Consider the following 22,792-nt stretch of genomic DNA (forward strand, 5'->3'; position numbering starts at 1 on the left):
CAGGAATAGATGGCTGACATCGGCAAAGGAGACAAGGGAGGAGAAACAAATCTCTCTTGTCTTGCTAACACACCTGAGGCTTGATAGGACAAGTTTGTAGGACATAATATTTGCACATAATTACAAGTGCTACCTTTAGTTGTCTCCATGTCCAATCTTCTTAAGTGTTACCAGGACAATCCAGAGAGATTTGAGACTCTTTGCTGTATGAGCCTATTTCATGCTGTGTGTGTTGTTTGGAATGTCAAAACTCGGAACTTACTATTTCCTCTTTCTTACTTTCCTTCACTATCTCTTCTATATTCAATCCTCCTTCTTTTCTGACCTTCCTCTTACCCCACAATTTTCTCTTATCCCCCTCTTTCTTTCTCGCTCTTTTTCTTTCTTTCAATGTCCCAACAGGTCGGCAGTTGACAATCTTTAACAGCCAGGCATTCATAAAAATTGGCGGTGGTGAAAAAGGCCGCAACTTCCAGGGTCAGATCTCGGGCCTGTACTACAACGGCCTGCAGGTCCTAAAGCTAGCGGCGGAGGGAGACCCGAATGTGCAAGTGCAGGGCAACCTGCGTCTGGTGGGCGAAGTGCCCTCGGTCCTCACCACAGACACCACGTCCACCACGCCGCTTGCAGACATGTCCACCACTATTATGGAGACCACCACCACCATGGCCACCACCACCACCCGCAAGCAGCGCTCACCCACCATGAGAGACACTGTCACACAGGTGAGGGCTAAAAAAAACAGTCAGCACTACATGCTAAGTGGTAAGGTGTAATTTTCCTCCTCTCTGGTCTTAAATTATTATTATTACAGTGGAGGAAAAAAGCTGAATTGCTGGTGGTAAGTATATAGTTGCTAATATTAGATGGCAGAAAGGGGAGAAAGAGGGTGAGAGTTAAATAAAGAGTAAGAAAATGTACAGACACAACACCAATTAAACGTTTCATAAAGCCCTATCTAATTGAATATTCACTCTTCTTTTGTAGTTGTTAGTTTTAGATTTACCCCTCGTTCCTTTTCTCTTTTCTATGCCCTTTGCTTACGGCAGTGTGAGAGCGAAAAACTGTGACTATTGTCCAAATTGAATAAAGGAAGGAAGGAACACTTAATTATCCCAAAAGGGCATTAGAAAAAGCGTTCAAGTGTGAAGTGGCCATTAGCCTGTGCCACACAAGTGTTCAGTCAATGGGACAAAGACGTAGCCATGCCAGCCTCTTTAAATTCATTATTATAGCTTTATTCCACAATACAACTCCCTTATTTAGAGCAGGGAGATTTTTAAATATGGCATTGGCAGTCATAGCAATGCTCACAGCAAGCAAAACAAGTCTGCTTTGAATTCATTATTTAATTCTAGCTCAAAGCGAAGGTGAAATTTTGAACGTAAAATGCGCCAGGCTGTATTTTAAACAGTGCATAATGTCGGAGAAGCTGATTATTGATTATGCAATAAAATGTGCAAAAAAAATAAAATAGTGAAAATGTAGAGACAGTTTAGGAACATTACTAATGTTAGCCAACTGTCTCTACATTTTTTGAATATTTTATGGCATTAATAGACTAACAACTGAATTAATAGATAATGTTTGAATATTGACTAAGTGCACAATGCTTAATATAAACTAATGTCTTAATTATTTTATTGGTGATTAATTAGATAAATTAATCAGCCTTAAATAAGCTTATTTATACAATTAGTGTAACATGAACAAACCATTAATACAACTTTAATTTTTTTTAACAAAATATTTAACACATATGAATTGATGTTTAACTAAATGTTAAGTAAGGAATAACACACTTCAGGACAAGTGTTACCAAGTTTATACTATCAAAATGATAGCCATTTTTAATTCTTGGTAAAATAAACAATCATATAATCAAAACCATTACTGTGACAAGTTTGTATCAAGACAAACTCTCTTTTTAAACCACTGGTGTACTTTTAACAAAAACACAGATGATGTTTCAGAATCTATTCTCAAGGATACGTCCACCTAAATCTCAAAACTGAAATCTATTTGATTTATTATTTTCAGAAATACTTTTTGTTGCCAGTGTATTATATTAAGCAGTTTGGAGCACAGGAGGACGTGATTGCGTTGTAACTATAAATACATCAAATGAACTCATTTTCCCCTCCTGCTTCTTCGAGACAACAGCAAACAGCTGCCGTAGTGAGACAGACAGACGCAGAGTGAGACAGAGAAGGACTTCAATCATACCTGTCTTTATGGCAGAATAAAAGTACAGAGATCGAGAGGCATCATTTGGCTTTGATCTCGTCATCTAACACTTTGATGGTTAAATAAAACTTTGATTGTATGCTTTGATGTATTTTTCTCTCTGACTCTGACTCAAGTGAGCAAAGCTACGCTGCTGATGCTGACAAACCAAATATTGTTTTCTTATGTGATGAACCTGATGCAAACACTCAGGTGAAATAAAAACATGTTGGAGCAGTTATTTCATCCTGTTAAATCCTCTTGTTGGGCCCCATTTATCAATCTTTTGTGTAAATGTTTTGTAGGTCAAGCCGAACTCAAAATTCCCACCAGATTTAGAAAATTTTCAGTACATACTTGCGTGCATAGGTTGATATAAGCCAATAAGCCATAAATCACCAAGCATGTTGACAGCACAGCTGATTTCCATTTAGTGACACCCACAAAATTCCATAAAAGGCAAAGCTCACAGTGAGCTAAAAACAGCAAAATGATGACTAAATGGTGAAAGAGCTCCTCTTAAGCACAGTGTGCTTCCAACAGTGCAGCTCAGCCACTGCAGCGTTTTGGCTAACAGACACACACTAGCATATACACACTCCTTTATAGCGAGCCATTCTTATGTCCTAATTGAACAGCTAGGCATATTTGGCTTAATTTATGGATTTGTTTTTTGATTGATTTCTTTCACGTCTTTAAAATGAAATGAATTGAAATTTGTGATTTAAACTTGACAGCGTAATTTGTATATAAAATTACAGTGACTCATCACCAATTATATGATCTGTCAATCAATATTCACATTAATATGTCCTTATAGGTATATTTACACAAACTCAGGAGTTCTCACAGGATACAAGTGGTTTCCTAAACTAACTGGATTTTCATGAATGCCAGATTTGTTGTGTAGACAATTGTTCGTATCCAGCTTCATAAATGATGCCCATTGTACAGAAAATATTAACTCCATAGTGCTTTTCGCACCATGCCATACCACTGATATAAATTTATGACACATTTGTAACAGCACAACTAGATGTACAAACTGTAGCCACCCTCCATTTTCTCTAGAAAACATTTTTGGACAGTATAAAACGAAAAGGAAAAAAATACAGTGCTGTGTAGCTCAAAATTGGGAACTGAACAGCTCAATATCACAAGGAGATAGGATTTCATAGTGACAAACATTGAAAATGAGGAGTTAGGTAACGTGTCAAAACATCTCTAAACGCAGAGATATGTGTTACAGCACAGAAGCTATTGAGGTCAACTCAGATCAGTCATTTCACAGCATTTAGATTTGCTAAGACCAGAGTTCCACAAATGTTTAAAAAGTTGTTACTTTTTTGCTATACACTGAAGGCATTGGGGTTTGAGATGAATATAAAATGATAAATGATGAGAATTTTAGCTTTCATTTCTTGATATTTGCATCTTACATTACAACAGCTTAGAATGTAGCACCTTTGGTGGCAGACCACCAACGTTTTAGGTGAGCAAAAGTATTGGAACAGATAGTCTTAAAGTAAATTTAAGTAAATAACATTTAATATTTGGTTGCATATCCCTTGCTTGCAAGCCAGTGATCTACTGACATCACCAAATTGTTGCATTCTTCTTTTGTGATGCTTTTCCAGGCTTGTGCTGTAGCTTCTTTCTGTTGTTGTTTGTTTTATGGGGTTTGTCCCTTCAGTCTCCTCATCATGAGGTATAATGTATGCTTGATTCGGTTAAGGTCTGGTGATTGACTTGGCCAGTCTGTCTAAAACCTTCCACTTTTTTCCCCTGATGAAGTCTTTTGTTGTGTTGGCAGTGTGTTTTTGGTCATTGTCTTGCTGCCTGATGAAGTCCAATTAGATTGGATGCATTTCTCTGTAAATTGGCAGACAGAATGTTTCTGTAGGCTTCTGAATTCATTCTGCTGCTACCATCATGAGTTACATCACCAGCAAAGATTATTGAGCCCGTTCCAGAAGCAGCCATGCAAGCCCAAGCCATGACATTGCCTTGTTTTTGTTTTGGATCATGAGCAGATCCTTTTTTTCCTCCACACTTTGGCCTTTCCATTACTTTGGGAGAGGTTACCAAAACTTGGTTCCAGAACTTTTGTGGCTCATCTCTGGATTTCTTTGTAATTCCAATTATATATATATAGCGTTTGAAGAAGACTTTGAGAGAAGACATTATATATATATAATGTCTTCTCTCAAAGTCTTCTTCAAACACTGGATGGTGATACCTTCACCCCTGCCCTGTGGAGGTTCTTAGTGATGTCACTGACTGTTGTTTTTCAAGATTTTCTTCACAGCACTCACAATGTTTCTGTCATCAACCGCTGCTGTTTTCCTTGGCTAACCTGTTCGATGTTTGGCTGTTAGTAAACCAGTGGTTCCATTTTTTTCAGTACATGCCTATGCCCAATGCTTGTGCAATGCTTCTGATCGATTTCCCCTCCTTTCTCAGCTTCAAAGTGGCTTGCTTTTCTCCCATAGACAGCTCACTCTCATGTTGGTTTATCATTTTTGAGGTCTTCACAGGTGAAACCCAGAGATCAGATCAAGAGTACACATTCAGAGCTATTAATTGTTTAAACAATCAATCTAACAACACATTGCACACCTGGGCAAGATGAAACACCTGTCAGTCACATGTTTTAATATTTTTGACTGCTTGAAAAATGGGTGGGCTCAAACAAAAGGTGCCAAGTTGTTTAACACATCTAGATGTAAATAGCAGGAAATGAAAGCTTCAATTCTGATCTAGCATTTCATTCATCTTTTTATCTTAAACCCAAATATATTCAGTGTATATCAAAAACAAAAGAATTGCCTTTGCCATTCCATTACTTTCAGAGGGGACTGTATTTGTTTATTAAGAAAAGATTTCTAGGAAAAAATCATGCATAAGTAATACCCTTTCATGAAAATTGTACAATATAACATATAAGCCTCATTTAAAAAACTCTAACAAGAGGATTTCTAGTTCGAGTTCAAATAAGTTCAATTTGAGAAAATTTTCATAGACGCTCTAAAAGCTTGTGACTTAATCATTTTGTCTTGCAAATGAATCTCCAATGTCTGCACTTATTTTATTATTAATGTCTAAATGGTGGTGGATTTATGCTTAAAAATACATTTCCTATTATAAATCAAAATGCTCTCACCACCACGGCCTGGGTTTCCCATCCAGGAAACCAACCCCAGTGCACTCACAGTGCCAGTCCCAAGCCCGGCTAAAATCGGGGAAGGATGCATCAGGAAGGGCATCCAGCGTAAAAACTGTGCTAAATCAAATTTGCGGACCAATGATCCACTGTGGTGACCCCTAACGGGAGCAGCCAAAAGAACAACAATTATTGAAAATTATCATTATTGAAAATTGAGGTGCAAAAGCTAGTGTAGCTCAAATCATTGTTTTTTGCTAAATAAGACCATTCCTTCACCAGTGTGTTTCTTTACACACTTAAAGGAGAATTTCTGTCTGAGGTCTGCCTGAGAATATCTTGATCTGTGGTGTTAATTATAAATTGAACAAAGCACTACTGGGGAAAAATAAGACAAAATAAGAAAGGCGAGTAATTACTTATTGGTAATTTTTTAGAGAACCTATGGATTTGGAGGAAAGAACATTGCTTGAAAGAGATTTAAAAAGCATAAATGAAATTAGAAACAAGTTCAAAAGGTGCTCACTAAATGGTGAAATGCCCCTCCATAAAAGTGTTGACCCCATAAAAGAGAATGAGTGAGAAAACTTTTCTTTCTCAAAAAAAAGAGCAGCAATCACTTTTAAAGACATATTTTCTTGAGACTGATATTTTTTATTGAAAATTGGTTTGCAAAATCAGTATAACTGGTTTAATACCAAGAGTCCATGATGCGCCTCATGCTCATGAACCTCATGCCACCGTAGTCCCTGAAGTTCCTGTACTCTCCAGGCCTGAAGTACCACATCCTGCCTCTGTAGTGGGGATGCTCATACATGAGCCAGTGGCCGTCCATCACATGGCAGGACATGCAGCCGTTGGACCAGTGGTAGCGATCCATGAAGGAATCACAGTCATCCCTCATCTCCATCATCTGACCCATGAAGTTGTCTCTCTCATAGACCTTCATTCTGTACGATCCTCTGTACTGTTTGGGAAGAGGAAAAACACTGTTAGGTCAAAAACACCTACTGGGATATATGTATCCTAAAAAGGATGTTACATCTAATAGCATACCATGGGGATCATGCGGCAGGACCTGATGCAGTTGTTGCCCCAGCCCCACATGTTCATGTAGTCAGCGTACTCGCCCCTCCTCATGAAATACTGGTTTCCCATGAAGTTGGTGCGGTCGTAGACCATCCAGCAGCCGCTCTCCACCCTGCAGGAGTGGCAGCGACTCATGTAACTGTGCATATCGGAACAATCACCGGTGCACTCATAGGAGCGCCCCATGAAGTTCCTGTCCTCATAGAAGATAACCTGTTAAAAAAAATGACAAGTTGTACATTAATGAATTGACAAGACAATATAATTGTCTAATCCCTTCATCATCTTTGATGATTACCTTCCCCATAGTCATGATGGCTGGTTTGGTTTGTTCAAGCTGTTTCCAACTGGTGAACTGACATCCTGCCTGCTTTAACCTTTGCATTTATACCTGGACCAAGAATAAAGAACATGTGCCTCCTATTGTAAAAACTCCTGACCAAGCAACATAGCACAGAGGCCCATAGAGAGCTTTCACTACATTTCCACGTGACACAGTCTCCAGAAGTTCTTATTGGCAAGTCAGTAGTTTCATGGCTTTCAAAAAATACATATTGTTTTACTCTTTAAATGGCATAGGCAGGACCTATGAATCACTGCTATCAATTTCTGAACTGGCTCTGAAGACAAAATACGTGGATGCATTAAAAACAACCATGCAATGTAATGAATTTTGGAGAAGATTGATTCATTTATCATTTCATAAAAGTTTAGCATTTTCGTTAACAGGAATAAACTAAATATACACTATATGGTCACATAACCTGGAGGGGTTTGATGCTCTAACAGTGCTTTCTCACCTCTTAGTCCAGATTAGCGTTGACACCAATTTGACAAATTTAAGCAGCAAGAATGAAATAGGTGAAAATTGCTGAGGGCATATGAGCATTTTCTAGACTACAGCATGGTATGTTACTCATTTGGTTCCACATAAAATACTTCCATGGACCTAAGGATATGTTCATAAATTTGATTAAATGTTTAAAATTGAAGGTACTGTTGTCATTTCAACACATAAAATAATTTATTTTTCATTTAAAAAAAGTGTTGCCTTCACATTTTTAAGGGAGTGACATTAAATTTTTTTTTCTTCTTGTGGATTAATGCAGCAGGGCATTTTTTGGATTTGAAAATTAATTGTGTGTGAGAAAAATACCCATGTCAAACATATTTGAGTGCACACAAAAAAAATAATAATAAAAATTCATTCATTTATGAATACAGTACATAAGACAGACATGTACCCTGGAACTGGGGAAAAAAAATTAAATCTGTCTTTCTCTGCTTCTCTCTTTCAGAACACAGATGATCTGCTAGTAGCATCAGCAGAATGCCCTAGTGATGATGAGGATTTAGAGGAGTGCGAGCCTGGCGGTGAGTACATTTTTCTAAATTGGGGTGTATTAATGGAGATTAATGGGACAGACACACACACACACACACACACACACACACAGATTATTCAAAACCTGGGATTTAATTAATACAGCTGTGATTGGTCAGTATTGTTGCCATTACTTTAACATTATGCAGGTCATGCCTGTAACCTTTACATGACCTCATGGGCAGAGTGAGTTATATAAACTGAGGATTTGGAAGTGAAATGAAGCTGGGATGAATTTACAGCTTTAAGTGTAAATCAAATGAGAACAGCCAAGATAAAGTTTATTAGGCTATATAATCTCAGCACTTCACATGTGTATTGTCCTTTGGGTACATCTCCTTGTTTTAGGGCACTGCTGTGGTATTGTCTAACCACTAATGTGGACAGAAATCCCATTAAAACAAAAGTGTAATTTGTTATTTTCTTTAAAAAAAAAAGTGTCATACTAATTAAGACAAACTATGGACTTTACTGAAAATTTTTCTTTTACTCAGTGGAGCAGTGTTATAAGGAATCAAAGTAGCTGCTATGACATTATGTAAGTAGTTGGAAGTAGGAGTATTGTATATACACACACACACACACACACACACCCCAGAAGCAGAACTGAGAGTTGGCACCTTATAGCGCTTTTCCACAAAACAATGTGGTACAGCACAAATTAAATCCATTGTCCTACATTTTCTTATTATTTCAATTGTCAAGTGACCTGTACTGTACCACAATACCCATTCTAAATTTAGTTTCCCTTCTTGACTAGAAAAAAAATGTTTAATGAATAGGGCCTTTCATTATCACAAATTGTCCTGATAAATCATAATAATAATAATAATAATAATAATGATAATAAATACAGCTGTGAGCAGTGATTAAAGGGGCCAAGCATCGGAGGAAGACCAGAAGCCACTGGGACCATCAGTGCTTGTGCCCAAGGACATTTACTAAAGAACATGTAAATTTGAAGGCAAAACCTTGAGCTTTTGATGAGATATTGTCTTACATCCTGTTTTCAGTAGGCCTCCCAGGTTGAAAATAAACTTGAAGCTTATTTGTTACCTTTAGGTAATGTTGCTAAATACTGTGTATGTGACAAGTTTATTGCAAAATGTAAAAAAAAAAAAAAAAAATGTTGCTGAGTAATGCTCCTTCTTCCTGTTTGATGACTTAGGGTTAGTTTTGTTCAGATTGGTGTCACAATTCTAAGCTCCAAATTCAATGATGATTGGACAAAATTTGTTGGAAAAGAAGTAAAAACAATATAGAAGTATCAATCAATATAGTGTTTTAGATTTGTTAATTTTTTTTTACACACTGATGTTTGGCTCAATTGTACATGTCTTACCAATAATCCATTTAGGATCCGCCATGCTAAAACTAGGGCTAATCTCAAACAGCATCTTATGACCCTTTGTGTATTCACTAATAGTAAATTATTGGCACCCTTGACTTCAGCCATGGCTTTATCATTACTGCTTGTATGTGTTTGTTTTTCTTTTTTTTTTAATCAAAGAAAACCAATAAGTATCAGTATAATACTAATCATATCCATCACTACTGTGGTGAACCTTACCACCTCCTCCTATATTGACAGGTACCCTTACACAATGGGAAGTTCAGGCATTGGACCCCATAGAGACAGGGGCTTAGAGAGAGGGTGGGTGAGATGCAATCCCAGCTTTAAACACTGCTGATCGTTGTCATGTGTGCGCTGTTGTGTTGCGCCTGAGGAAACGGATTGGATAAAAAAAAAAAAACAAAGAGGCGGAGAGAGGATTGAGGAGTAAAGTCTGCATTGTGATGATGATCTTAGGGTCTTATGAAATGTTTCATGGATCTTCACTCCTCCCAGTCTATCTCAGTGGACTAATTAATCTCTGCCCTTGTTAGACATCCCTAATTACATCATCTAATGAAGCCTGGCTTAGGGTTCTCTCCTTTCTAATGAGCCGAAAACACAGTGTAGTTAAACACAAACAATGGCTTCCTTCAGACATCTTACATTAAAGGCAGACAGACACGTCTCACACACTCAAACATGCACACTATTTATATATGGTACAGAAATATTGATTTTTTTAATATATAAAATGCCATTAAAATGGCTCATTATGACTCATAATTCCACTTAGAACAAGAATATTTTAGACCAAAACTTGGTTGCCTCTGCTAGAAGGATGGAGCTTTTGACAAGATGACTCATAATGTATACACAAATATTTATTATGTTTTGCAGCATCCTTCTCAAGCAGTGGATTTCAACATTAATTTAAACCTGTTGTTTTAGCTGAAGAAGGAAGTCCACATGCTCAAACCTAAAGATATATAGAATCTTGAAATGCTCTGGACAGAGGAGGGGCCCAATATTTTTTGCCACCAGATTTGTTAGACATGTGCACATCTAAGAATACAAAAGTGCTGTTGCTTCACCAGAGGAGACTCAATAGTAATTGTGGGGTGCCAATCATTTTAAAACCAGTGTTTACACCAGATTTTCTTTTGTTTTTGTGTGAAAACCTTTTTTTTTTTTTTTTAAATTAACACCAGAACTATGTTTAAGCTCGGAATATTATTCATTGCATGTTTTTCATTTTCATTTCAAAGGGTGCCAATAATTCTGTAGTTGACAGTACATAGTAAAATGTGTAGATGTGAATTGTCCCATCGACTTCCAGATCCTGCTTAGTACTGATTTGATTTCCTGGCAGGCATGTATACAGCATCCATATTTTATTGACATCATAACATTTTATTGCATGTGAAGAGTACTGGCCCTTCAGTGTTTTACTCTATTGATTAGCAGATGTCCCTTTTTGGCCTACTGACACTTTTAATAATCTCCCAGTACCTCTTCCTAGCCATAGATTCAAATGGACTATCAAGTGAATAATAACAGGATGTTTTGGCTACACACCCAAACTAAGTGGAAATTAGGTTGATTACTGTAGAGTTTCCACTTTGTTTATGCATGTGACAAAAAAATGTAGCGATGGCAGAAAGTGTAGTGAGACAATAGGCTCACATTTTACCTGCCTCTAATGCAGCTGATTGAACATCAACACTTAAATTGGATGCCTTACCTCCACATGGTTTCAACTGGCCTGAATGGAGCCAGATGATGACATAACGTCAACTGTGAATCAAAGAGAATCAAATAATCAAACACACTAACAAGCCATATGAGCAGTCAGTTGCACTGATGGCATTTTACACCAAAAATTATGCCACCAAACCTAATTCTTATAGTAATATACAGTTTCAAACATTGTCAGTTTAGTGTCTTATTCACTCTAGATCTTCAAAATTACTTAATTCTTTGCTAAAACCTATAACACATGCACTATAACATGAAAAAAAGGGAGTATCTCAGGACTTTTTCTATTTCTATTTCAAGAACCGCAGTAAAATAAAGCACCAGCAGGCCATAAACTCTGTCATAAACGGATCGATTAGGGTAGAACAGTAAAACACTTTTGATTAGAGCGCTTTACCCAAGAGCCTTGCAGCACCATTACGACTAACCCTAAACCCCCTTGCTCATTTTCTTTAATCCGATATGCACATTGTGCACTGAAGACCTTGTGGCAAAATGTTAATTGATGCTCAATGAACAAACAATACTTGCTGAACCATCTATGTTTTTTTTTTTAATCTGAGATTTTTGTTTGGCATGCAGGTAATAGCAGGTACCACTATTGAGCTATGGAGTAATTGCTAGAATAACATCCAGAAGTGCATCATTAAATTGAGGGAATGCGTGACATCGTAATTTCACCCTGTTGCAATTACTGAACCAGTATATTTATGACTCTAAAAATAAGGGTTGGGTCAATTATTTTTGGCAAGAGTGGAAATGACAAGGGGAGAAAAGCACTTGGCTCTTCTTTACTGAATGTGAAATGTGCCACTACAATCTAAATTCAAATGTACAAATCTGAATTTGTATTCTGCCTTTATTTAAATTTGTAAGTGAATTTTTGTAGCCTAATAATATCAAGTTGAAATTGCATTACATGGCTTGAATTTGTATGCAAGGCTTTGAATTAAATTTTATAACAAAAAATGGTGTTTCAAATTCAGATTCTGATTTTCAAAACATTACATCATTGTCTCATTGGCTGGAATTGAACATTTGAACCTGAATTTAATTTTCAATTTGATTCACTTACAAATTCACATAAAGGCTTTATTTCAGATTTGTGAATTTTAAATTCAGATAGTAGTGACCTGCTTCTGATTCCATAGGGTGCTAGCTAGTATAACACTATCAATTAGTATAGAGAACACTAAAACTTCATAACAAGAAAGCCCAGGAAAATTAACATGTAATAAATAAAACTTATAAGAAATAAGTTAACAATGGCAACAGAAATATATGCACTACATTATCAACTGAGCTGAATCTGTGAAATAGGTTCGAATAATAAATAGCAGGCCTAATTAGATACTGTGTGCAGTTCTTTTATGTTTGTAAATGCCTTACATTTAAATTAAGCACCATACATTTTACTTATATACAAAAGTGGTCAGTATTGGGACTAAAGTTACAGCAGTACCTTTTAAATCATTCAAATATTCAATGCATTTTAATATAGGAGACATACTGCAGCATTCAGTCACCAATGACATATCGTGAGGTGGTCTGGGAAAACCCATTGGATGTTGCTGAAGCTAAATTCTAGATATCAGTGATCCTCCTTGCTATCACCTCAGAAAAGAGAAACATGCTTACACACGCTGTGCAGACAACAGTGGACAATCTTTTTAAATGATTATATGACCTAATAAGATATTACTAGAAAGAAATTCTTCCAACAGAACAGAACTGAATGAAGTAATCAGCTATTATTAACCAGCAAATGTTAGCATGACATCAAACATCAGTTAAGTGAAGAGACAACAATGAGGCTGGTGTTAAAATGCAAAAATTTATTTCAGGAGAACCTGTAGCTCTTAGAACTACTTTATATATGTATACAAGAAAATGTCACAGTTTGACCATGTGAAGGGTTTTCCCAGGCTCACACATGACTGAGAATTAGCTCTCATTTCTGGTCACTTTTTAGGATGCACAGCCACTATACTTAGATTGTTCGACTTAAATTAATGTGCGTATATTTATTAAAATAGCCAACATGTGGCATCATGTGGTTATGCTTAGGCTGCGTAATCTATACCGTATTCTGCTCCTTAGTACTTCCTGATTGGAACATGTAAAATTGCTGATGTCTATCATATTATATCATAGCCGACAAACTGGTTAGATAATGAAAGTTAACATTATAAAACCCTAGAAGCAAACTAAGCAAACTCAGACACCCACGTTGTGTCTGTTAGAGTTAATTAGCTTTGTTCATCTATGGAACAAAAATGGCAAACACCTTCCTCTCCGTGTGATACAGCCGCACTGTCTCAGTAACTGTTGTTGTTGAACCTGTTGATGCTGAACACAAATAACACACAGCAGCAGATTATGGGTTAGGAAATTAATAAGAAAAAAAGAATGTCATGGGAGCTAAACAGCATAGACACATTCATAAAAGAAACTAATATAAACAAAAGAAAAAAAAAAAAACGTGAAGTAACTGAAACAATGAGACATCGCAGGATGTGAAAGAAAAGAAAGACAGGCTTATTTTATCCGGAAATCCCTCTTATTTTGTCTGTGTTGTTTTTTTTGTGCGTGTAAACCTTGAGGCCAGAGCGAGAGAGAATTTACACTATTAGTCAAAAGACTTTAATGCAAGAGAATTTTGTCTTTGACGAACATCTGTGTGTCAGTAAATCCCAGGTTAAGCCTGTAGTTACATTTAATCTCTAAATGTGTGGCATCATGTGTGCTTGTACCATAATATGGTATTTTATACATTTTTATTAATATGGAGGATGTGTTACTATAAATCTGAGTAAATTACTAGTTGTTTAGGGATTTTTTTAAATTCTATATACCTTATACTGTACATCAATTTAATACAGATGCTGGATCAGCTTGTTTTCTATATCCTCCAAATTTTAACATTAAAATTGTGTAGAATCTGTAAAATAAATAAATAAATAAATATTCTAAATATTCTATAATCAAGACTTACTAAAATAGGAAAATTAATATTCAGACACAGAAGGTAGCAGAAAAACAGAACAAAATTTAAAACAATAAAAGTACATTGTAGGCTTTACTCAAGTAATGATTAAAACACCAATTAAAACTACTTTTAGAAGTACAATGTATTTTTTATTAAAAAGGTCAATGCTGTTCAGCATGTTTTACCCAAAACTGGGAGCTAAGATCTGTTGAATTTCATTACAAAATAAATTGTGGAAATATAAATCAATATTTTAATGGTAATATAATTAATAAGATTAATATGCAAGTCATTCGGGGTGGACTTTTCCTTTAATGTCTGTTTGTGCTCCGCTGGCTTTGGTGTTGAGTTAACAGTACTGCCATCAGCACTAAAAATACCTTTTCGGGTAATGTCTGTGCTCAGTAGAACTCTCACACTTGTCTGATATTAAAAACATGTATACTTCAGGAGATAGAGTACTTATTGCTAAAAGGCATGAAATGTCTTTTTATTTGAGGTTCAAAGCCTTATGCGATATAATAAGCATATACCATCTGTGTGTTTTTCATTTTTTATACATTCGATACAAACTTAATTCAGTTATATGATTTTAATTAGGCTAGCTCAGCAGCTTGAATAATTCAGTGTTTCTCACATTTCCAGTCCATTTATGTTGATCCCTGACTATTCTATTGCCATATTCACCAACCAAAAGCGCAACATAAAAAGGAACTTAAAGCCATGAAGAAAAAAGGAATATAATTTAATTTAAATAAAATTAAAAATTATTATTAATTTGATTAATAACAACAACAACAACAATAATAAATTTCATATATTTAAAATATAAAAAGTAGATAAGGGGAAATAAATAAAACCTAAAATTTACATAGTCTGTATGACCAAATGTTTGTGGACAGCTGACCAACACACCCAACATGTGCTTTTTGAACATCCAAATCCAGAGTTATTCCCCTCTTTGCTGTTATATTAACCTTCCACTAGATTTGAGCAAGGTTGTGGGGATTTGCCCATTCAGCCACAAGAGCAACACTGATGTTGGGCATTCCAGTTCATCCTAAAGGTGTACAGTGGGGTTGAGGTTAGGGCTCTACGCAGGCCGCTTGAGTTCTTCACACCAACCATGGCAAACCATGTCTTCATGGAGCTCACTTCATGCACAGGGGCATTGTCGTGCTGGAACAGCTTTGGGCCTCTTAGTTCCAGTGATGGGAAAGTGTAATGCTACAGCACACAAACACATTCTATACAATTGTGCGCTTCCAACTTTGTGGCAACAGTTTGGGAAAGAACCAAATATGGGTGTGATGGCCAGGGGTCCACAAACTTTTGACCACATAGTGTAGTGTTTTTTGTTTTTTTGACTGAAGAAAATATGAACACGATATGGAATTTGGAATATGACATTTGATTTTGATTTCTTTATCTACATTGTACACTTGTGAAAGGATGTTCACCATATCCGATGTTCTATGAGACTCAGTGGATGTGTGTTTGAGGCTTGCTAACATTGGTTTATAGGTCCATTCCATTCATATTTTTTGTGTGTCAGACTAGAGCCCTATATGTCTTTACTGGCCCATAAGAAGCTGATATTACTTCCCAAAGCTCCCCAAGGGAGCTGGGGTGGATCTGCTGCATTAATTTGTTTTATATTAATATGGGTGTAATGTTCTTCAGAGCCTAGCCATCACCCCCTCTTCAATCCCTTTATATCTTATGCAATCAGTGCAGAGTCAGTGTCCAAATAAATTTCCACTCATGGACTTTTTTAAAGTGATGTATGTATGGAATAAAACAATTCTCCATGCTGTTATAGGAACATAATCAATTGGGTGGTGTGATGTGCTCCAACGTGGAGCAGAGTTACTGTTACCACCCCAATGTTAATTATTTTATTATATATTTCATTATTATTTCTTTTTATATCACAGCAACTTTAACAATTACATTTTTATTATTAAATAAAGAACAATGTGCTGTACTTTTACTTTTATTCATTTATGGGTACATTTAATGTTGTGAAAAGAACAAAAGAAGTTCCTTTATAGCAGTAATGAACAGTTATTCCTTCACCAGCCTCACTTTTTTCCCCACTTTTAACATTGAGACAAAAATGACAGCTTGCCGAGTTAACGAGAAACTAGAAAGCACAAATTCCTCTGTTTCCAAAGACTTTCCCATGATGAAAACTTAGTTACAGCTTTACCACTGACTGTTACGAAGTGCAAACATTGGAGACTTCATCCAAAAATGCTAAATAAACACCTCCTCACATAAAAAACATCATGTCAATGATCACACACATTTTTTATCTGGTTGTCATGTCCACCATACTGTGTTTTTACTATAAGTTGTTTCTATAAAAAATAGCAGGAACTATTTTCAGTTGCTGTTATAGAAATATACTCAACATCATCTGACCAATCAGAATTGAGAATTTGACAGTGCAGTGTTGTGTAATTCACATAAAGAACGGGTTTTATCTTGGTTGTTCTGAGTGTTTGAATTAACCTTGTATATAACTGAGCCAGTATTATTTCATATTATAACCAAACAGTGTTTCACGGGGCATTACTGACTACCAGCTGTTTGTTCTTTAGAGCTCAGCTACACACTGAGGGCAGTCTGTGTGTGTTGTGTCCTAAGGCTGATGGTCCTTTTGCTGCTCCTTTTATCTCGAGATCTATTTCCAGATAGATTTCGAAGTGAATAGTCTTTTTTGCCTGTTCCAACCAAATAATTAACTGGAGGCCATGTATTAAGTGTGACGTCATGGGCTCAGGTTGCACAACCGGTGGCCACTGCATAATAATTCAAGGTTCTGAGATACTTAGTTTGTGGCCCCGAAATAATAACTTGTGGCCTCAATATATTAATTGGTGGTCATGCCTTATTAAAACATAACATCACACAAGAGGCGCCGTAGTCTGTTAGAGAGAGATTTTATATTTTAATTTTACATTTATTGCCTAAAACTAAAGTTTCTGTCCTTGGTATAATTGGAACATCTTGTTTTTTTTTTTATTTTTTAAATAAAAGCCAGTCATTGATTTGTGTTCATAGTGTGTCTATTAGAACTGTAAAAATGTTAAAACAGTAAATCAATTTAGTAACCACTAATGTAATATCTGATAAATGGATCCTTTTCATTACACCCCAAAAGGCCTTTTTTTCTGAATTATTGAATGCTTCAAGCATATAATTGGAGACTATCTGCAAAAAACTAATCCCTTAAGTACTGGATTATAAGTTTTTGTATTCATTTGTCTGCCTAAGCAGTGAATAAATGTTCACGCAGTGTCTCATATTGGCTGTGATCACTAGGAATTAAGCAAATAAGGCATTCAACCTTAAGGCACAAAGATGTAACAATACAGTTACCTATATAAAAACACATACATACATATACACACACACACTACAGACATAGATATCTAGGCCACATGGTTTTGGTAGAGGTGTGTGTGTTTGTGTGTCATTCAGGGGAGGGTGGGTATTATCCAAAATTGGTAATTGTATGAATTAATGTTTCTTTTTTTTCAGTTCTTTCAAATATTTACAACCTGCATTTTTTAACTGCTATATGTATTTGTTCTCCTTTGTGAGTTTGCAAAATATTTGAGCATAATAGACATTCATGTATAACGAAAGACTGTGTATTGGGGCAAAACATGATGTCAAGTACATGACCGGGGGAAAACATTTCCCTGCACATTAAATTTCCTGGATGTAATTTCTATTCACTCTAATTCACCTTATCAAAATTGACAATATTCAGAGATGTTTTACATTCTAAACAAAATTGCATTTGAAAATGTATGCATTATTCTAATATTTCAAAGATTGCATATTAAATGTCAGATATCTGGTCCATATTGCAAAAAGAAGTGTATTAGGACTAGAGTTCTGTTAGGTTAGTTGTATTATTTACAAGCTGAAACTGCATGGGGAGAAGGACAGTAATGATATATTTAATATGATCATTATTTTGGGTTAAAGATATGGTGGGAATATGAATTAGAAAATATCCCAATAATGTTCAGTATCCTAAGCTTAATCTGAAAGATTTGCATATAGATTGTAATAATTAGTAAAATCCCTCTCCAGTCATCATAATGCTATCGGGAGGGGGGATTATACTTTATAATCTCACAGAAAAAAAAAACAAAAAAAAAAAACACACACACACTGAATGGCTGATTAAAGAGATTTAAAGACTCTTTGAAAATTGGGGTGAACATTGTTTATCACTATCCAAGAACAATCTTACACAGCTTTCTTTTTGTAATTTTTTTTTTCATGCAAAAATCATGCGGCCAATTTGTTGATGTAAGTGACCTGTACTATGTGGTTTGCTATCTTATTTAACCCATCCAATCTGTGAAAAGAGTGAGTAGTGGTAGGATAGTTAGGCGCTTGTATTTAGAACTGTTTAACATATTTTAGTGAAACAATAACGTCACTAACACTTTGGCTTCTGTAGCTTGCAGCTTAGGATAGTTAGTAAAGTTAGCATAGATTAGATTATTGTACATAATGAGCCAATTTTATCTGTATATGTGTACTTTTAACTTTGTTAGGTTCAGTAAAGAGGGAGTTTAGCTCATTCAGATTAACATTTTAAATAGATTACAAGTCACTAACTAAACTTGAACTAACCTCATTCTAAGTCATAGTGTTCTAATAATGGTTTTAACTGTGTTGCTATTGTTTTTCTTTCTCTGTTTTTTGGATTTGATTTTAATGTTGAAAACAGTTTGCTCAGATTTTTACTAATGCTTCCCCCCCTCGCCCTGTCTGTTTCTTATCCTAGGAGGTGAATTAGTGTTGCCCATAATAACCGTGGATTCCCTAGATCCCCCTTCAGTCGCAACAAGGTACCCAGTTATCCCTCCACCCCCTACCTACCATCCCTTCCTCACACTGCTTGAGACCACAAAAGAGTCCATGTCCCCTTCCAATGGCCACGTGCCATGTCCAATGGACCAAGAGGACTGTGAGGAGGCCATGGAGGTCTCGGCTTATGGTTCGGGCGAGATGACCGAGTCAGATGACGAGGACTATTACAAAAACTCCCCCCTCGTCACAGATCGAACCGTGCTTCCGCCTCCTCCGGCGGTAGCCGAAAACCCACGTGGCGATCGCCACTTTTCTCGGCATCCTCCCAACTCCCAGCGGCCCCTGCTTCCATCCACCCCTACGACCTCGCCGCGACTCAAACCCAATATCAACAGTGGCCCTAATATTCCAGCGGGCAAAATGAACACCCGAGATCAAGTGCTCCTGCCACCCGTCCAGCCTTCTGGGGATCCCGAACATGGCGGGCGGCACAGGCACATTCCTGGTGTAACCAACTCTCCCAATTTTCCTACCGCAGAGCCTTCATCTCCTGACCGAGGCCCCCCAGGAGCAGTGGAGGTGATCCGGGAGTCCAGCAGCACCACAGGGATGGTGGTGGGGATCGTCGCGGCAGCTGCCTTGTGCATCCTCATCCTCCTGTACGCCATGTACAAATATCGGAACCGAGATGAAGGATCTTATCAAGTGGACCAGAGCCGCAACTACATCAGTAATTCAGCCACACAGAGCAATGGGACACTGGTGAAGGAGAAGCAGTCCGGTACAACCAAAACAGGCACCAAGAGCAAGAAGAACAAAGACAAGGAATATTACGTCTGAGCTCAGGCCTGACAGGGACAGAGACAGAACACAGAGAGAGAGAGAGAGAGAGAGAGAGAGAGAGAGCGAAAGATAGAGAGAGGGAGGTGGAATACTGAGGGAACAGGGACGGTGAAAGTTCTAGGTTTTGTTGGCAATCATATTTCTTGTTCACCCTTCCCAACTGTTGTTTCCATTCCCAAACAAGCTCTATGAAATAACAGAGATAGAGAGACAAAACACATGAGGTTGAGATTGCTTTCTTTCCTTCGACTTTTTGATAAATATTCCTCATAACTTTTGTACTGTTGGGTAAATGCACAGTGGATTTGTTCCGTTGTAACCATTCTACACTCTTGCTTGCTTGTTGTAAATACTGTTATTCGTGGGTATTCAGGATCTTCAGGATCACCTAACCTATTGTTGCAACACCAGTATGTGCCAAGCCTATACTGGAAGATTCCTTCTTTATGAAGACGTTCAGAAAGGCTAGCTATACGTGAAGTATTATGAGCACTGCTCAAAAACCAACCGAGTGTTGGACAAATAGAAGGGAAAAAAGTAAACATGAATGTTGGTGATATTTGAGAGACAATGAAGATCAAATAGTCGTGCCAGTCCAAATTACTGCCAAACCATCTCAGTGTCAAATCTGCCTCCCTTTCTGTTCCAAGTATTCATGTCTTATTTCTCTCTTCTCATTCAATCTCTCTCTCTTCTCATTCAATCTCTCTCTCTCTCTCCCTGTTTGGCTTGTACTCTTAAATTCCTCTCCTTGTCTTCGGTGCTCAGGAGCTGATGCAACATAACTTCTGCTGTGTTTCAAGCATGTAGTATTCCTTAATGAAAAAGAGACAATAACCTGTTGAGTTTCTGTGGAGTTTAAAAAAGTATAATCAAAAAAGTCGCAACAAGATTAACCATGGAAATTTGAGAACTCGACATCCGCGGTTGCCGCTTAGCCACCGAAACGCTCTGAGGCCAAACTCTTGGTTGTCCTTCATTCCAGCAGATATCCGCCACTTGTTTTTGGGGTTTGATGTTGAGCCCTATCAAAGGTTATGAAATCATATATGAAAAACCAGAAAAAAAAGAACATCTCACAGCAGCAAAATGACTTTGTTCCCTAGAAATATATATATACACGTGTATAGACGACTGAGTAACTCAAGGACAACCTCATGGAAAGGGAGTTGTTAGATAATATCCGTCCCCTGCTTTGAGGTGATAACAGGTCGTCAGTGTGAGTCAGTTTCCTTCTTTACCTTGTGCATTTCTGGAACAAGCCACAATGCAACATGTCCATGAAAAGAAAAAAAAAAACAAAAAAAAAAGAAAAACTACGGCCATAAAGGACACGCTGAATCTATGGACCAGAGTGCTTTTTTTCATCTTTCTTTTACATTTTGTCATAAACAAAATGGGAAAAGACTTTTATAGGAAAATGTGCCGCAAGTCCCTGGTGTTTTGGCATCAGGGAATGCGAAAGTTCATAGCAGGTGACCATGTTCTCAATTCTGCTGCTGCAGCAAGTAGCAAGCAAAGATGGAAAGACTGTATCAGTGTGAACTATAAAAAAAAAAAAAAAAACACTTGGAGGAAAGTGGAAGTCTCATTCTATGAGGATGTACAACTTGAACTTTAGTATTCCAATATTCTCAGCTCTACTACAAGAACTATGAAAAGAGAAAATCTTCAAAAAAAAAAAAAGGAAAAAAAAGTTTGTGAAATGTCTAAATATTTGAAATTCATCCCACTGCTACGATTAAAAAAAAAAAAAAAAAAAAAAGTTTTCCCTACTTACAACCGCTGTTTGGAGAAAAAAAAAATTATAATGATCAGTGATCTTGGGAAGTAAATTTTATTTGTTGAACAAAGTTAAATCTGGTTTACAACACAAACATTACATTGCTAAATTCCTCTGCATTACAATGTTTTTCATTTAGAATATTTTTTAATCCATCATCCAACATGGCAGACCTTCATGGTTCCACCAAACTTTTTCTTCTTCAAAGCATCGTGTGAGTGTGCGTGTATACGAGTGTGTGTGTGTGCGCGCGTCACCGCTCATGTTTTTTCTCTCATTTTTTAAATTTTACACCATCACCAGATAACCCACCCAACCCCTCAACCCTGAGTGCCCCCTGTTCTTTCTAAATGTTCTTGTAAAGTGTTCCAGTGAGATGACTCTAAATATGTGTATATTAACAGAAGGGAATAAAATTGGTTATATACTTCTTACTCTTTGGCATCATGTCATTATTAAAAAACAGTGGTCCTACTTGACAATTTGTGTAAATATATTCTTAAAACTTTCAGTTTAACAATGATTCAGATTCTTGACTAAATGATGTGATGTGTAGGACTGAACACTTATGTAGTACACTGCCTCACAGATCAGTTTAGAAATTTACATCTACAAAAATGCTGCTTGCATATAAACAGCATGTTTGGTTCACTTCCTGTAGCTTAGTCAATTCAGAGTCAGGTCACATTTTCACCACAATCAAACTGTTACGGGTCTCGGTGCTAGGATATACAATGGCATCACGCAGAACCCGCTTGTCCGAGAGGACAATATATGGTGTGGAGTGGAACTAAGTGCAGAGATGGGCCACCAAACAGCGCCGCCTAAAAACCAAGCGCCTTGAGCAGGGCAAACCAGGTAGGTTTATGTACACTGAGCGGTAGCACTAACCGCTAAGCTAACTCGGGGGGTAATTGTATGTGGTACTGTGAAGGGTATAGGATTGGGAAAATCAGAGCCTACAGCTCAACACAAAAGTGCTGCAGCATGGTGGGAAAATAACACAAAATGGCCTTGTTGTTTGGCCAAACTTGAAAGAAAGAAATATTTCCTTAACATTAAATATATCTAGTCCTGAACCTCAATATTCACTTTTCTAAACCTTGAACCATTATATTAACTAGACAGACCAGCATGCCGCCATTTTGCTGACTGGCACAGAGCTACGTCCGCACGCGGGGTGTGGCCATCGGAGGGCTTATGAAGAGGCGCGTCCAGGTGCTGCACGTTTACACTGATTACCTGCATGAGAGCGGCATGTTATAAAAGCCCGTGCAGGTGGCTGCAGATTTGCCTGAGAAGGTACCTGTGGCATTACATAAACTATGCTACAGTTTGGTTATTTTGAGTTTTATTTATTTAATTATTTATTTATTTAT

The 22,792-nt window shown here is 37.0% G+C and overlaps 2 protein-coding genes across 16 annotated transcripts in view; one reads left to right on the forward strand and one right to left on the reverse strand.

The window, feature by feature from the left end:
• Window positions 1-21,847, forward strand: part of nrxn2b (neurexin 2b) — a 591,140-nt gene extending 569,293 nt beyond the window's left edge. For 14 of the 15 annotated variants that reach the window (XM_026945170.3, XM_053230796.1, XM_053230792.1 and 11 more), the window contains 3 exons: window positions 403-725; window positions 7,777-7,852; window positions 18,762-21,847. In XM_026945170.3, the coding sequence (XP_026800971.2) occupies window positions 403-725; window positions 7,777-7,852; window positions 18,762-19,627 (1,265 nt within the window). In that variant the 3' untranslated portion in view covers window positions 19,628-21,847. The remainder of the gene's footprint in view (window positions 1-402; window positions 726-7,776; window positions 7,853-18,761) is intronic. The other variant, XM_053230798.1, reaches the window with a different exon arrangement.
• Window positions 6,023-6,853, reverse strand: LOC113545712 (gamma-crystallin M2). Its single transcript, XM_026945185.3, has 3 exons — window positions 6,777-6,853; window positions 6,446-6,691; window positions 6,023-6,356 (listed from the first exon to the last, which is right to left on the reverse strand). Exons 1-3 carry the CDS (start codon window positions 6,789-6,791, stop codon window positions 6,081-6,083), a joined length of 537 nt encoding a protein of 178 aa, XP_026800986.3. The 5' UTR covers window positions 6,792-6,853; the 3' UTR covers window positions 6,023-6,080.
• Window positions 21,848-22,792: the final 945 nt, after the last annotated feature.

Source organism: Pangasianodon hypophthalmus, chromosome 28, assembly GCF_027358585.1.
Source record: "Pangasianodon hypophthalmus isolate fPanHyp1 chromosome 28, fPanHyp1.pri, whole genome shotgun sequence".
Taxonomy (NCBI): domain Eukaryota; kingdom Metazoa; phylum Chordata; class Actinopteri; order Siluriformes; family Pangasiidae; genus Pangasianodon; species Pangasianodon hypophthalmus.

What these genes read in the sequence shown, in the direction of transcription:
- LOC113545712 (XM_026945185.3), bottom strand. An exon ending in CCTGCCGCATGATCCCCATG is followed by an intron (nt 6,357 to 6,445) that starts GTATGCTATTAG and finishes CTTCCCAAACAG; the next exon opens with TACAGAGGATCGTACAGAAT.